The following is a 14,137-nucleotide window of genomic DNA, read 5'->3' as shown; positions in this document are numbered from 1 at the left end:
CCTTTTTCTTACTAACTGTAATATATACATATTAGACCTCGAAAAAAAAAGGGCCAGTTAGTAGCAAACTGCTGACACCAAGAAGCTTTTTGTTCTCAATCTTCCAGCCTGGCACTTGTTACTTCTGAGGTAGAAAAAACATAGCTACGTAGCAGTCTCACGTACATATTGTGACCGCTGTAGCCTTACAAATGGGTAATTAGTAATTACAGCTTGAAATCTTCATCCACACAAAGCTGCGCGATGGTCTTCTTTATACGAAGAGCTGTGAGACGGGCTTTGCCATTGGCATACCAGCACTCTCGCATTATCCTTCCAATAACTCGAAGAGCCTAAAAAATATATATAAATATAATTGACAACATTCTTCTGGCACTTTAACATATAGGGCCAAATGTAATAGGGTGAGAGTTTAGAAAATGTGAGAGTTTAGCAGTAAAACTCACACTAATACATTGATCGAGTTGTATTTTCAATACAGGAAACACTGGATGAGAGTTTTAATCTTGAGAGTTTTTTGAGTCTGAAAAACATTCACGTTTGCTGTTCTGTGACTTTATTACATTGGCTGAGTTTAAAAATGTGACAGTTTTCTCTCATATCTTCTAAACTCTCACCCTATTACATTTGGCCCATAATGTCAATAAAAAAATATAATAATAAAAATGAAAAACAAGCAAACTATTGGCACATTTGATTATATATATATATATATATATATATATATATATATATATGCAATTTATGGAACAGGAATCTGAGGGCCAAACGTGCTTATATAACCTTGTATAAAAGTATACAAATAAGGTGCTAAATAGAAAGTGCCAAGTAAATAAGTACTAGCTGGGCCCGAACGTGCCTAGCTTCCAAGATCAGACGAGATTGGGCGCTCACACCAAGGTATGACTGTAGATAACAATAGGACACAGAGAGATGTTACCCCATCCTGTCAATCACTTTCTTGTTAAAATCAATGATCATATCATCACTTCATGGAATTGTTCTTCTTTCTTGGATTATGTAGTCCATTTTAGTCTTGAAGCGTTAGTCAGAATCATTTTGGGTAAACATTTTTCAACAATTTTTCAGATATAGCTCCAGGGTCATTTGATGTGTGACATATTATTGGAGAGTTGTACAAGTATCCCCTAAAAACTACAATACCTAGTCTTCCCAGGAGGTCTCCCATCCCAGTACTAACCAGGCCCTAAAGTGCTTAGCTTCCAAGATCAGACAAAATTGGTCGCTCACACCTAGGTATGACTGTAGGTGACAATAGGGTGCATAACAAACTCCCCAATCATATCAATCATTTTCTTGTTATAAGAAGGGAGCAATTTCATAGTCATCATTGAATCCCGGTGGAGTCATGGTGTCCAATTTGATCCAGTACATTTCACGTCTAGATAATTTGTTTGCTAGATCTCCTCCTCTGTCTCCCAGTTCTACAAGTTCAATTGCCTTAAATGTGAGTTCATCAATTGCACATATTTATTATATACAGATATATGTCAATTTATTTGCATGTTAAGATTTCACATATTCATGCATTGTGTTATTACTTCTTGAAATATGATAATTATTTAGTCATTTTGCAGAGCTTATTATTATATTTATTCACTTGGCACTTTCTATTTAGCACATTATTTGTCCAATTTTATACAAGGTTATATAAGCACGTTTGGCACTCAGATTCCTGTTCCATTAATTGCATTTGGTTTTGTGTATCAGATCACCACTGGTACATGTTTTACTGGTTGAGCTGACACCCATATCATTATGGAGTGCTTGATATATTACAGTTTTATATAAATAGTAAAATAAGATATACACAGAGGGGACCCATAACAAGAAGTCTCTATATTGGATTGGCGCTGTAATCTTCATTTGCACACATATATATATATATATATATATATATATATACAGTATATAGATAATAAAAATTTTTTTGAATAAAGTGCAGAGCTGGATTAAGGGGGGAGCACAGGAGGCGAGTACCAAGAACCCCCCACTCTCTCAGGCCCCTCCCCCAGGTGCTGCTGCTGCCTCATTGAGGTGTGGTGGGGTGTTTAAACAGACTTTCGCAATCACTTTACTTTCAGGTTCAAACTCAGCAGAGCTTTTGCACATGATATGCCATTGTGATACAGATGTGTCCACATTAGGGGTGAGCGGGTTCGGATTTCTGAAATCCGAACCCCCCCGAGCCCCCCCGATCCGAGTCCGATCCGAGTCAGGCTCGACTTTTCCCGCCTGACTCGGATCTGAAATCGAGGCAAAACGTCATCATCCCGCCTTCCGAGTCTCGCGGGTTTTGGATCCTATATAAGGTACCCGCGTCGGCGCCATTTTCTCACTCGGCTGTGGACAGTGAAGAGGGAGGGTGGGAGTTAGGGCTGTGTAGTGTAGTGTAGTGTAGTGTAGTGCTGCTGTTGTCCACTACTTCAAAGTCCATAGGGGCTGGCTGTGTTGTGCTGTGCTGCTGTTGTTAATAGGGGCTGTGTCCACTACTTCAAAGTCCATAGGGGCTGGCTGGACTGTGTTGTGCAGTCAGTTCTCCATAGGGGCTGTGTCCACTCCAAAGTCCTGTGCAGTGTCCCAGTCCTAAAGGAGTGCTGTAGTGTTGTCCAGGGGGTGCTCTGTCCATCAGGGGTGCTCCCCCCAAGTGCTAAAAAAATAATATATTTTCTGTGTTTGTGAATTGTGTGCGCAGTAGCCGCACGTGCATCAACAAAGTAGTGCCAAGCGTGCGCCTGTGTCATAAGTAAAGGGCCGGCTGGCTTGACCGTTAAAGGGTGCTGTAACCCCCGAAAGTACACTCCAGTCCAAACCAAAAAAAAATTATTTTCTGTGTTTGTGAATTGTGTGCGCAGTAGCCGCACGTGCATCAACAAAGTAGTGCCAAGCGTGCGCCTGTGTCATAAGTAAAGGGCCGGCTGGCTTGACCGTTAAGGGTGCTGTAACCCCCGAAAGTACACTCCAGTCCAAACCAAAAAAAAAATTATTTTCTGTGTTTGTGAATTGTGTGCGCAGTAGCCGCACATGCATCAACAAAGTAGTGCCAAGCGTGCGCCTGTGTCATAAGTAAAGGGCCGGCTGGCTTGACCGTTAAGGGTGCTGTAACCCCCGAAAGTACACTCCAGTCCAAACCAAAAAAAAAATTATTTTCTGTGTTTGTGAATTGTGTGCGCAGTAGCCGCACGTGCATCAACAAAGTAGTGCCAAGCGTGCACCTGTGTCATAAGTAAAGGGCCGGCTGGCTTGACCGTTAAGGGTGCTGTAACCCCCGAAACTACACTCCAGTCCAAACCAAAAAAAAAATTATTTTCTGTGTTTGTGAATTGTGTGCGCAGTAGCCGCACGTGCATCAACAAAGTAGTGCCAAGCGTGCGCCTGTGTCATAAGTAAAGGGCCGGCTGGCTTGACCGTTAAAGGGTGCTGTAACCCACAAAGTACACTCCAGTCCAAACCAAAAAAAAAATTATTTTCTGTGTTTGTGAATTGTGTGCGCAGTAGCCGCACGTGCATCAACAAAGTAGTGCCAAGCGTGCACCTGTGTCATAAGTAAAGGGCCGGCTGGCTTGACCGTTAAGGGTGCTGTAACCCCCGAAAGTACACTCCAGTCCAAACCAAAAAAAAAATTATTTTCTGTGTTTGTGAATTGTGTGCGCAGTAGCCGCACGTGCATCAACAAAGTAGTGCCAAGCGTGCGCCTGTGTCATAAGTAAAGGGCCGGCTGGCTTGACCGTTAAAGGGTGCTGTAACCCCCAAAGTACACTCCAGTCCAAACCAAAAAAAAAATTATTTTCTGTGTTTGTGAATTGTGTGCGCAGTAGCCGCACGTGCATCAACAAAGTAGTGCCAAGCGTGCGCCTGTGTCATAAGTAAAGGGCCGGCTGGCTTGACCGTTAAAGGGTGCTGTAACCCCCGAAAGTACACTCCAGTCCAAACCAAAAAAAAATTATTTTCTGTGTTTGTGAATTGTGTGCGCAGTAGCCGCACGTGCATCAACAAAGTAGTGCCAAGCGTGCGCCTGTGTCATAAGTAAAGGGCCGGCTGGCTTGACCGTTAAAGGGTGCTGTAACCCCCGAAAGTACACTCCAGTCCAAACCAAAAAAAAATTATTTTCTGTGTTTGTGAATTGTGTGCGCAGTAGCCGCACGTGCATCAACAAAGTAGTGCCAAGCGTGCGCCTGTGTCATAAGTAAAGGGCCGGCTGGCTTGACCGTTAAAGGGTGCTGTAACCCCCGAAAGTACACTCCAGTCCAAACCAAAAAAAAATTATTTTCTGTGTTTGTGAATTGTGTGCGCAGTAGCCGCACGTGCATCAACAAAGTAGTGCCAAGCGTGCGCCTGTGTCATAAGTAAAGGGCCGGCTGGCTTGACCGTTAAGGGTGCTGTAACCCCCGAAAGTACACTCCAGTCCAAACCAAAAAAAAATTATTTTCTGTGTTTGTGAATTGTGTGCGCAGTAGCCGCACGTGCATCAACAAAGTAGTGCCAAGCGTGCGCCTGTGTCATAAGTAAAGGGCCGGCTGGCTTGACCGTTAAAGGGTGCTGTAACCCCCGAAAGTACACCCCAGTCCAAACCAAAAAAAAATTATTTTCTGTGTTTGTGAATTGTGTGCGCAGTAGCCGCACGTGCATCAACAAAGTAGTGCCAAGCGTGCGCCTGTGTCATAAGTAAAGGGCCGGCTGGCTTGACCGTTAAAGGGTGCTGTAACCCCCGAAAGTACACTCCAGTCCAAACCAAAAAAAAATTATTTTCTGTGTTTGTGAATTGTGTGCGCAGTAGCCGCACGTGCATCAACAAAGTAGTGCCAAGCGTGCGCCTGTGTCATAAGTAAAGGGCCGGCTGGCTTGACCGTTAAGGGTGCTGTAACCCCCGAAAGTACACTCCAGTCCAAACCAAAAAAAAAATTATTTTCTGTGTTTGTGAATTGTGTGCGCAGTAGCCGCACGTGCATCAACAAAGTAGTGCCAAGCGTGCGCCTGTGTCATAAGTAAAGGGCCGGCTGGCTTGACCGTTAAAGGGTGCTGTAACCCCCGAAAGTACACTACAGTCCAAACCAAAAAAAAATTATTTTCTGTGTTTGTGAATTGTGTGCGCAGTAGCCGCACGTGCATCAACAAAGTAGTGCCAAGCGTGCGCCTGTGTCATAAGTAAAGGGCTGGCTGGCTTGACCGTTAAAGGGTGCTGTAACCCCCGAAAGTACACTCCAGTCCAAACCAAAAAAAAATTATTTTCTGTGTTTGTGAATTGTGTGCGCAGTAGCCGCACGTGCATCAACAAAGTAGTGCCAAGCGTGCGCCTGTGTCATAAGTAAAGGGCCGGCTGGCTTGACCGTTAAAGGGTGCTGTAACCCACAAAGTACACTCCAGTCCAAACCAAAAAAAAAAATATTTTCTGTGTTTAGCCGCACGTATATATCAAATCGATATAACATAAATGGAGGACCAAACTTTCTCCGATAAAAATAAAATAGAGAAAGATCAAGAACCACTTCCTCCTAGTGCTGAAGCTGCTGCCACTAGTCATGACATAGACGATAACATGCCATCAACGTCGTCTGCCAAGGCCGATGCCCAATGTCATAGTAGAGGGCACATACAATCCCAAATGGCAAAGTTCAGGAAAATGACCTTGAAAAAGACATTTAAATCAGCTGAAGAGAAACGTAAACTTGCCAATATGCCATTTACGACACGGAGTGGCAAGGAACGGCTAAGGTCGATCCCTAGTATGTTCATGACTAGTGGTTCAGCTTCACATGACGATGGAAGCCCTCCTCCCACTAAAAAAATCAAAAGAGTTAAGCTGGCAAAAGCACAGCGAAGAACTGTGCTTTCTAAGAAGATATCACAAATCCCCAAGGAGAGTCCAAGTGTGGTGGTGGTTGTGATGCCTGACCTTCCCAGCACTGGATGGGAAGAGGTGGCTCTTTCCACCATTTGCACGCCCCCTGCAAGTGCTGAAAGGAGCACCCACAGTCCACTTGCTGATATGCAAATTGAAGATGTCACTGTTGAAGTACAACAGGATGAGGATACTGGTGTAGCTGGCGCTGAGGAGGAAGTTGGCGAGGAGGATTCTGATGGTGATGTGGTTTGTTTAAATCAGGCTCCGGGGGAGACAGTTGTTGTCCGTGGGATGAAAAAGCCCATCACGGTCATGCCTGGGCAGAAGACCAAACATTCCACCTCTTTGGTCTGGCAATATTTCTATCCAAATCCGGACAACAACTGTCTTGCCATATGTACCATATGTAAAGGTGAAATAAGTAGGGGTAGGGACGTCAACCACCTAGGAACATCCTCCCTTATACGGCACCTGCAGCGCGTTCATAAAAAGTTACTGTCAAGTTCAGAAACTTTGGCTAAGACCGTAAGCAGTCCAGGGACACCTAAATCCCGTTGTCCTGTTGTATCCAAGCGCCTGCAAACCACACCGTCAACTCCCTCCTCGTCAATTTCCTCCTTAGTCAGGATCGGAAGTAGTCCTGCAGGCCATGTCACTGGCATGACTGACTCTCCTATCCGGGATTCCTCTGGAGGATCCTGCATTGCTACGCCTACTGCTGCCGCTGCTGCTGTTGCTGCTGCTGGGAGTCGTTCATCATCCCAGAGAGGAAGTAGGAACACCACTACTTTTACTAAACAATTGACCCTCCAACAGTCCTTAGCGAGGAGGATGAAGTACGACAGCAGTCATCCTGAAGCAAAACGTATAACTGAGGCCTTGACTGCTATGTTGGTGTTAGACGTGCGTCCGGTATCCGCCATTAGTGCAGTGGGATTTAGACAATTGATGGAGGTAGTGTGTCCCCAGGTTCCAAATCCCGTCTAGATTCCACTTCACTAGGCAGGCGATACCGAGACTGTACAGAAACGTCAGAAAAAGTGTCCTCAGTGTCCTGAAAAATGCCGTTGTACACAATGTCCACTTAACCACGGACATGTGGACAAGTGGAACAGGGCAGACTAAGGACTATATGACTGTGACAGCCCACTGGGTAGATGTATCACCTTACGCAGCAACAGCAGCAGCGTCACCAGTAGCAGCATCTCAGAAATGCCAGCTCGTTACAAGGCAGGCTACGCTGTGTATCACCGGTTTCAGTAAGAGGCACACCGCCGACAACCTCTTAGAGAAACTGAGGGAAATCATCGCCCAGTGGCTTACCCCACTTAGACTCTCCTGGGGATTTGTGATATCTGACAACGCCACCAATATTGTGCGGGCATTACATCTGGGCAAATTCCAGCACGTCCCATGTTTTGCTCACACAATAAACTTGGTGGTGCAGAATTTTCTGAAAAGCGACAGGGGCGTGCAGGAGACGCTTTGGGTGGCCCGAAAAATTTCTGGCCACTTTCGCCATTCAGCGACTGCGTGCCGAAGACTGGAGCGCCAGCAAACACTCTTGAACCTGCCCCGCCATCACCTGAAGCAAGAGGTTGTGACGCGGTGGAACTCAACCCTCTATATGCTTCAGAGGATGGAGGAGCAGCAAAAGGCCATACAAGCCTATACATCCACCTATGACATAGGCAAAGGAGGGGGTATGCACCTGACTCAAGCGCAGTGGAGAATGATTTCCGTGTTGTGCAAGGTTCTCCAGCCCTTCGAACTTGCCACACGTGAAGTCAGTTCAGACACTGCCAGCTTGAGTCAGGTCATTCCCCTCATCAGGCTTTTGCAGAAGCAGCTGGAGAAAGTGAAGGAGGAGCTAAGACGGAGCGATTCCGCTCGGCATGTGGGACTTGTGGATGAAGCCCTTCATTCGCTTTGCCAGGATTCCAGGGTGGTCAATCTGTTGAAATCAGACCACTACGTTTTGGCCACCGTGCTCGATCCTAGGTTTAAAGCCTATGTGGTGTCTCTCTTTCCGGCCGACACAAGCCTGCAGAGGTGCAAAGACCTGTTGGTGAACACACTGTCAGCTGAAGCGGAACGTGACACGTCAACGGCTCCTTCTTCATTTTCTCCTGCAACTGGGGCTGCCAGGAAAAAACTTAGGTATCCTAAGCAACCCGCTGGCGGTGATGCAGGGCAGGCAGGACCAAGTTTGGACATCTGGTCCGGACTGAAGGACCTGGCAACAATTTCTGACATGTCTACTGTCACTGCATATGATACTGTCACCATTGACAGAATGGTGGAGGATTACATCGGTGACAGCATCCAAGTAGGCATGGCAGACAGTCCATACCTGTACTGGCAGGAAAAAGAGGCAATTTGGAGGCCCCTGTACAAACTGGCTCTATTTTACCTGAGTTGCCCCCCCTCCAGTGTGTACTCCGAAAGAGTGTTTAGTGCAGCCGGGAACCTTGTCAGCGAAAGGCGTAGGAGGTTGCTTCCACAGAATGTGGAGAAGATGATGTTCATCAAAATGAATTATCAGCTCTTCCAGGGAGACCAGCCTCCAGAAGGTACAGAGGGACCTGTGGTGGTGGATTCAAGTGGGGACGAGTTAATACTTTGTGAGGATGAGGATGTACACACTGAAGAGGGTGAGGAATCGGTGGATGAGGAGGATGAGGATGACATCTTGCCTCCATAGAGCCAGTTTGTGCAGGGACACATTAATTGCCAGCTTGTTTTGTGGGGGCCCAAACGAACCAATCATTTCAGCCACAGTTGTGTGGCAGACCCTGGCGCTGAAATGATTGGTTTGTTAAAGTGTGCATGTCCTGTTTATACAACATAAGGGTGGGTGGGAGGGCCCAAGGACAATTCCATCTTGCACCTCTTTTTTTTCTTTGCATTATGTACAGTTTGGGGCCTAGTTTTTCAAACTGCCATCCTGTCTGCCACTGCAGTTTCACGCCTAGATGGGTCACGTGTTTGTGCCGCCCACTCGTGTCGCTTAGCATAGTCATCCAGCTACCTCGGTGCAACCTTTTGGACATGAAAACACTATTGTGAGGAGTGAGGTGTTCAGAATAGACTGGAAATGAGTGGAAATTAAGGTTATTGAGGTTAATAATAGCATAGGAGCAGAAAAACCTACAAATTCTGTGATTTTAGCTGTTTTTATGCTTTTTTAAAAAAAAATACAGATCCAAAACACAAAACCCAGAACCCAAAACACGGAAGGGTGGTTTTGGCAAAACCAATCCAGATCCAAAACACGAAGAAAGATCCAGATCCAAAACCAAAACACAAAACACGAAAAGTGGCCGGTGCACACCCCTAGTCCACATACATCTTACCGTCACGTTAAACATAACAAGTGAGCACTGTGTGACTTGGTAGCGGCAAGCTTTTTTTCGTGCAACTTTTTACCTTCAAATGCATCTTATTCCAAAAGCAATGCGAATAGGACACACAAGCCGCTTCTGCTGATTGAAATGATATGCAGCATGCCAATGATATGCAGTCGCCAATGTGTGCGACTGCCGGTGTATCTGCATGCAAAATAGTACGTTACAGTGTTACAGCCGTTGACACTGTAATGTAGCATTTTGCATACAGATACATCTACAGTGCTACATTACAGTGTCAGCGAATATGCTAAGTAGCAGCCACAGCAGTCTCCTATGCCTGTGGGGTAAACGATTACACTGATCGCACCCCCCACTGGTTATGCACAGGGCTGAAGATGCTCACAGTGCCCCCCTCGCCAGTGCGCAGCAAAACTTTTTCATTTTTTATACCTAAGGGGGCGTGGCCATGACACCCACGGTTAGGCCACGCCCCATTTTTCCTCGGGACCGGCGCGGCTCTTGACGGGCCTGCGTGGCCAATGAAAAATGGGGGTGTCACCATGACACACCACTGTTTCTCGTCACTCTGGGAACATTCCTTTCCATTCCATATGCAACTTAATGCCCCAGTAGTAGTGCCCCTTATTCAATGCCCCCAGTAGTAGTGCCCCGCATGCAATGCCCACTGTAGTAGTGTCCCTTATGCAATGTCCCCAGTAGCATTGCCCCTTAGGCAATGCCCCCTGTAGTAGTGCCCCTATGCAATGCCCCAGTAGTACAAACCCTTATGCAGTACCCCAGTAGCAGTGCCCCTTATGCAATGCCCCCTGTTGTAGTGCACATTATGTAGTACTCCTTATGCAGAGCCCCATTAATGCCCATTAAGCAGTGCCCAATATATAGTGCCCCCAGTATTGCTCCTTATGCAGTGCCCCCAGTAGTGCCCAATATATAGTGCCCCCAGTAGTGCCCCTTATATAGTGCCCCAATATACAGTGCCCAGTAGTGCACAATATATAGTGCCCCCAGTAGTGCCCCTTATACAGTGCCCCAAGTAGAGCCCCTTATATAGTTCCCCCAATAATTCCCCTTATACCGTGCCCCCAGTAGTGCCCCAATATACAGTGCCCCAAGTAGTTCCCCTTATGCAGTGCCAAATATATAGTGCCCCCAGTAGTACCCCTTATACAGTGCCCCAGTAGTACTCCTTATGCAGTGCCCCAGTAGTGCCCAATATAAATTGCCCCTTATGAAGTGCCCAAGTAGTGCCCAATATACAGTGCCCCTAGTAGTGCCCAATATATAGTGCCCTATTAGTACCTCTTATATAGTGCCCAATATATAGTGCCCCAGTAGTACCCATTATGCAGGGGCCCCAGTAGTGCCCAATATATAGTGCCCCTTATACAGTGCCCCCCGTAGTGCCCAATATATAATGCCCCTTATGTAGTGCCCCCAGCAGTAGTGCCTTTTACACATAAGACACCCACAGACACACACCACTTTACTTATCGGAATCCCCGCTCCTGCCGCCTATGTCCGCTGATCCAGTCCCGCTTGGAACTGCGGGAGAGACATCATGATGTCTCTCCCTTCGCCCAGTGCGGGAGCCGGAAGGCAGAGCTCATGAGTGAGTTCCAACCACGCTTTGGCTCTGGATGCAGCAGTCAATAAGAGTCTGGCTGACTCTTATTGGCTGCAGTGCTAAAATAAACACACCGCCCCCGCCGCCGTGTTTGTTTTAATGTGTAGTGCCGCGGACCACACGTGCCCTAGAGGCGCCCTCAGCGCTGCCGGGTCCGACGGCGCCCAGGGCACATGCCCTGCTCTGCCCCCCCATGTTATGCCACTGCTCAGTGCTACAGAGTCACGACACGGCATGAAGTGACTAGAAGAGCTGTTTAACGTGTAATGAAGTAAGATGTGTGTGGACACAGCTGTATATAGCTTACAATGGCTGATGCCATAAAAAGATTGCATTAGCTATCAGGAGGCAAGCCCCGAAGAGTTAAGCTTTTCAGAACGTGATGAATTTGGTCAGACCGCAGTGCCCATAGAGATATGTATTGCAGTACATACGTAATACATTGTAGGGTAACTTACTGTAATTAAGCTTGAATACCTCCAAAAACTGTTTACATAGCATTGTCTGCAAAAAGTGCATAATAAATAAGCCCATAGAAGACTTTAGGATGCAGCTCAATCTGATTTATGTGAGAGCTGAAGTCTGACAAATTGGGTGCACTGTGTGTTTTAGAGATGGGAACAGTCCTAGTGGAAGGGATCACCAGTCCACTACAGTGATGGATGTATTAATATTAAGCCATACAATTGGCCGTAAACATATGGAGTCTCAATTGGGTACGTCAGAGATGTCCTAGAAAAGTAATGCCGCAGGCTCCCAGTCTTCAACACGCCACTTTCCCCGTCATCACACTCTTGGTGGGATGATAATAATAAGAGTTTATTATGTGAAAGTAAAAATGTTCCAGCGACGATATTCAGAGACTGCAAGTAGCTGCTTGTGCTCTACATCACCTACTTCACCTGCGTCATCTATTCATGCTTGGGGAAAGAGAATATCTTGGAGAGAGATAAAGTGAAGAGAGAGATCAAGCACCAATCAATCAGCCTGTCATTTTTCTAGCACAACCTAGAACATGACAGTTGGAAGCTGATTGGTTGGTACTTTATCACTTCACCAAGTCCTTACTGGCCCTCTAGTGTCTGTCTCCTCCTAGGCGGCGTTTTCAGCAGATTGCATGCGGACTAGCCGTCCGCATGGACTCTGCTGAAAACAGCCATCCAAAAATGGCCGCCACCTAGGAGGAGACTATGCTAGAGGTCCTACTGGACCTCTAGTGTCTGTTAGGCCAGCGCAATGCACACAGCGTTCCCGGCACTGGGAACGCTGGCGCTGCCGGGAGAAGATGCTGAAAGCTGCATCTTCTCCCGTGAAATCCCCTGTAAATGAGCATAAATCCCCCTAGCAATGAGCCTGAGCCCTCGCTGGCAACGAGCATGAAACACCATGGCAACGAGCATAAACCCCCTGGCAACGAGCATAAACCCCCTGGCAATGAGCATGTAACCCCTGGCAACGAGCATAAACCCCCTGGCAACAAGCATGAAACCCCCTGGCAACAAGCATGAAACCCCATGGCAACGAGCATGTAACCCTATGGCATGGAGCATGTAACCCCTGACAACGAGCAGGTAATTTTAAAGTAAGTAGAAGCCTTACTGTGGGGTATAAAATGGTATCGGGCAAATATGTAAGTGGCACTTTGGTAATAGGCATTACAGTGTGTGGCACAATGTGTAATGGGCATTATGGTGTGTGGAATAATGTAAGTCACTATACCAGGGAAGTCTGAGTAGTGCACTGCCTTTATGGAGGAGCAAGAACAAACTCCAGGTACAGTAAGGGAGGGTGCGCAAAATTGCTGCCTTGCACCGGGTGACAGATATCCTAGTTTCGGCCCTGCCCTTGTTCATCTGTATCAGAACCGGATGTGTGAGGACCCTTGTTTGCACACTTTGACCTGCATGACCTTGAGATGAGCTTGAGCGGTGAGATGCCCATTTTCAGGCTCTATGGTCTGTGCATTTGTGATGGAGATTGAAAACAGTCCAACATCGACGCAACATCGGTTGTACAATCGACATTTAATATATTAATGTTAAATAGTGGCTTTACATGCAGTTTAGATCAAATGGCATGTACATCAAATACCTCAAAACTTTGCCACTGGTTTGGTATGTTGGGTCGAAGCTTCTGCTCACAAACGGCCTTTCTCATATCTTCCAATGAAGGATCAGAAGGCACAATGTCATAGTAAGGCAACTGGTATTCATCTACAACACCTGACACAGAATAAACAAAGAGTGGTATAATCAAATAAAGAAATAAATTAATGAATATATATATATATATATATATATAGCGTTTTTCATAAATCACCTGCAGAATGTTTATTAGTACTGCCGATCCCAGTCTCCACTTATTATGAATTGGGACTACAATCTGACCCCTATGTACCATCTGACCTGTTAGTTTACACCATATTCAGATGGTATAAACCGCTTTAAGCCTATGGAGGCTTTACTCACATGAGAGAGATCTTCCGATCCCACTCCTGCAGCCTCCAGATGGCTCCGGAAACTGATACTGTTGCATGCGCAGTGTCAGATTCTTTCAAAAATGTGAAAGGCTCCTCCTTTATTAACTCAGGGGACCCTGTGTGTTCTGTTTAGTACATAGTGTCGATAATTTCATTCAAAATTCAAATATCCGCCGCGATAGAGAGTGTTAATAATTGCGATGGTGCCACGATTATTAATACATAGGCTCCTCAGTGTTGGCATTTGCACCAATATATAAGCGGATAATTCGTTTTGAAACCACAGTTTATCTATTTGTTATATCCTAGAATAAGTTATTATTGGGTTATTTAGTATTGGTGAAGCCATGGTGTGATTAGAATGCAGCATAACGAGAAATGAAACTGATTGAGCTGCAAGATATGACAAGCCAAAATATGATATTTATTTATTTATTAACAGTTTCTTATATAGCGCAGCATATTCCCTACTTGCAAGCTTACAATCTATAGGGAAATAGGCATTGATACACAAGGATAGGTGCTATATATTACAATTTGGTCCAGCCAGAATGCAGAGTTTCTTGGTGGGCTGCATGATCCAATCACACAGGAATATCGGCCAAATGTCAGGAGTATGTGAAGGAAAGACAATGTGTGAGGTTATGTGTGGACTGTGAGAGGGGATATAATAAGACATGGAAGCTATGAAGGTTATGTGGTCAGTGCTGGAATCTGATAAGCTTGTCTGAAGAGGTGAGTTTTCAGGGAACGCTTGAAGGATTGAAGACTAGGGGTAAGTCTTATTGTGCGTGGTAAGG

General features: G+C 45.9%; 1 protein-coding gene and 1 pseudogene across 1 annotated transcript in view; both read right to left on the bottom strand.

Moving 5' to 3' along the window:
- Nucleotides 1–206: 206 nt before the first annotated feature.
- The window catches only part of ACVR1C (activin A receptor type 1C), a 76,969-nt gene continuing 63,038 nt past the window's right edge, over nucleotides 207–14,137 (bottom strand). Inside the window, exons 7-8 of the mRNA XM_088462002.1 lie at nucleotides 12,950–13,080; nucleotides 207–332 (exon numbers count right to left, since the gene is read on the bottom strand). Coding sequence (XP_088318128.1) covers nucleotides 207–332; nucleotides 12,950–13,080 — 257 coding nt within the window. The remainder of the gene's footprint in view (nucleotides 333–12,949; nucleotides 13,081–14,137) is intronic.
- On the bottom strand, nucleotides 1,153–1,271 carry LOC148453510 (5S ribosomal RNA; annotated as a pseudogene).

Source organism: Taudactylus pleione, unplaced genomic scaffold (assembly GCF_031769625.1).
Source record: "Taudactylus pleione unplaced genomic scaffold, aTauple2 ptg001137l, whole genome shotgun sequence".
Classification (NCBI taxonomy): Eukaryota; Metazoa; Chordata; class Amphibia; order Anura; family Myobatrachidae; genus Taudactylus; species Taudactylus pleione.
This window is presented reverse-complemented; position numbering and strand designations above follow the sequence as displayed.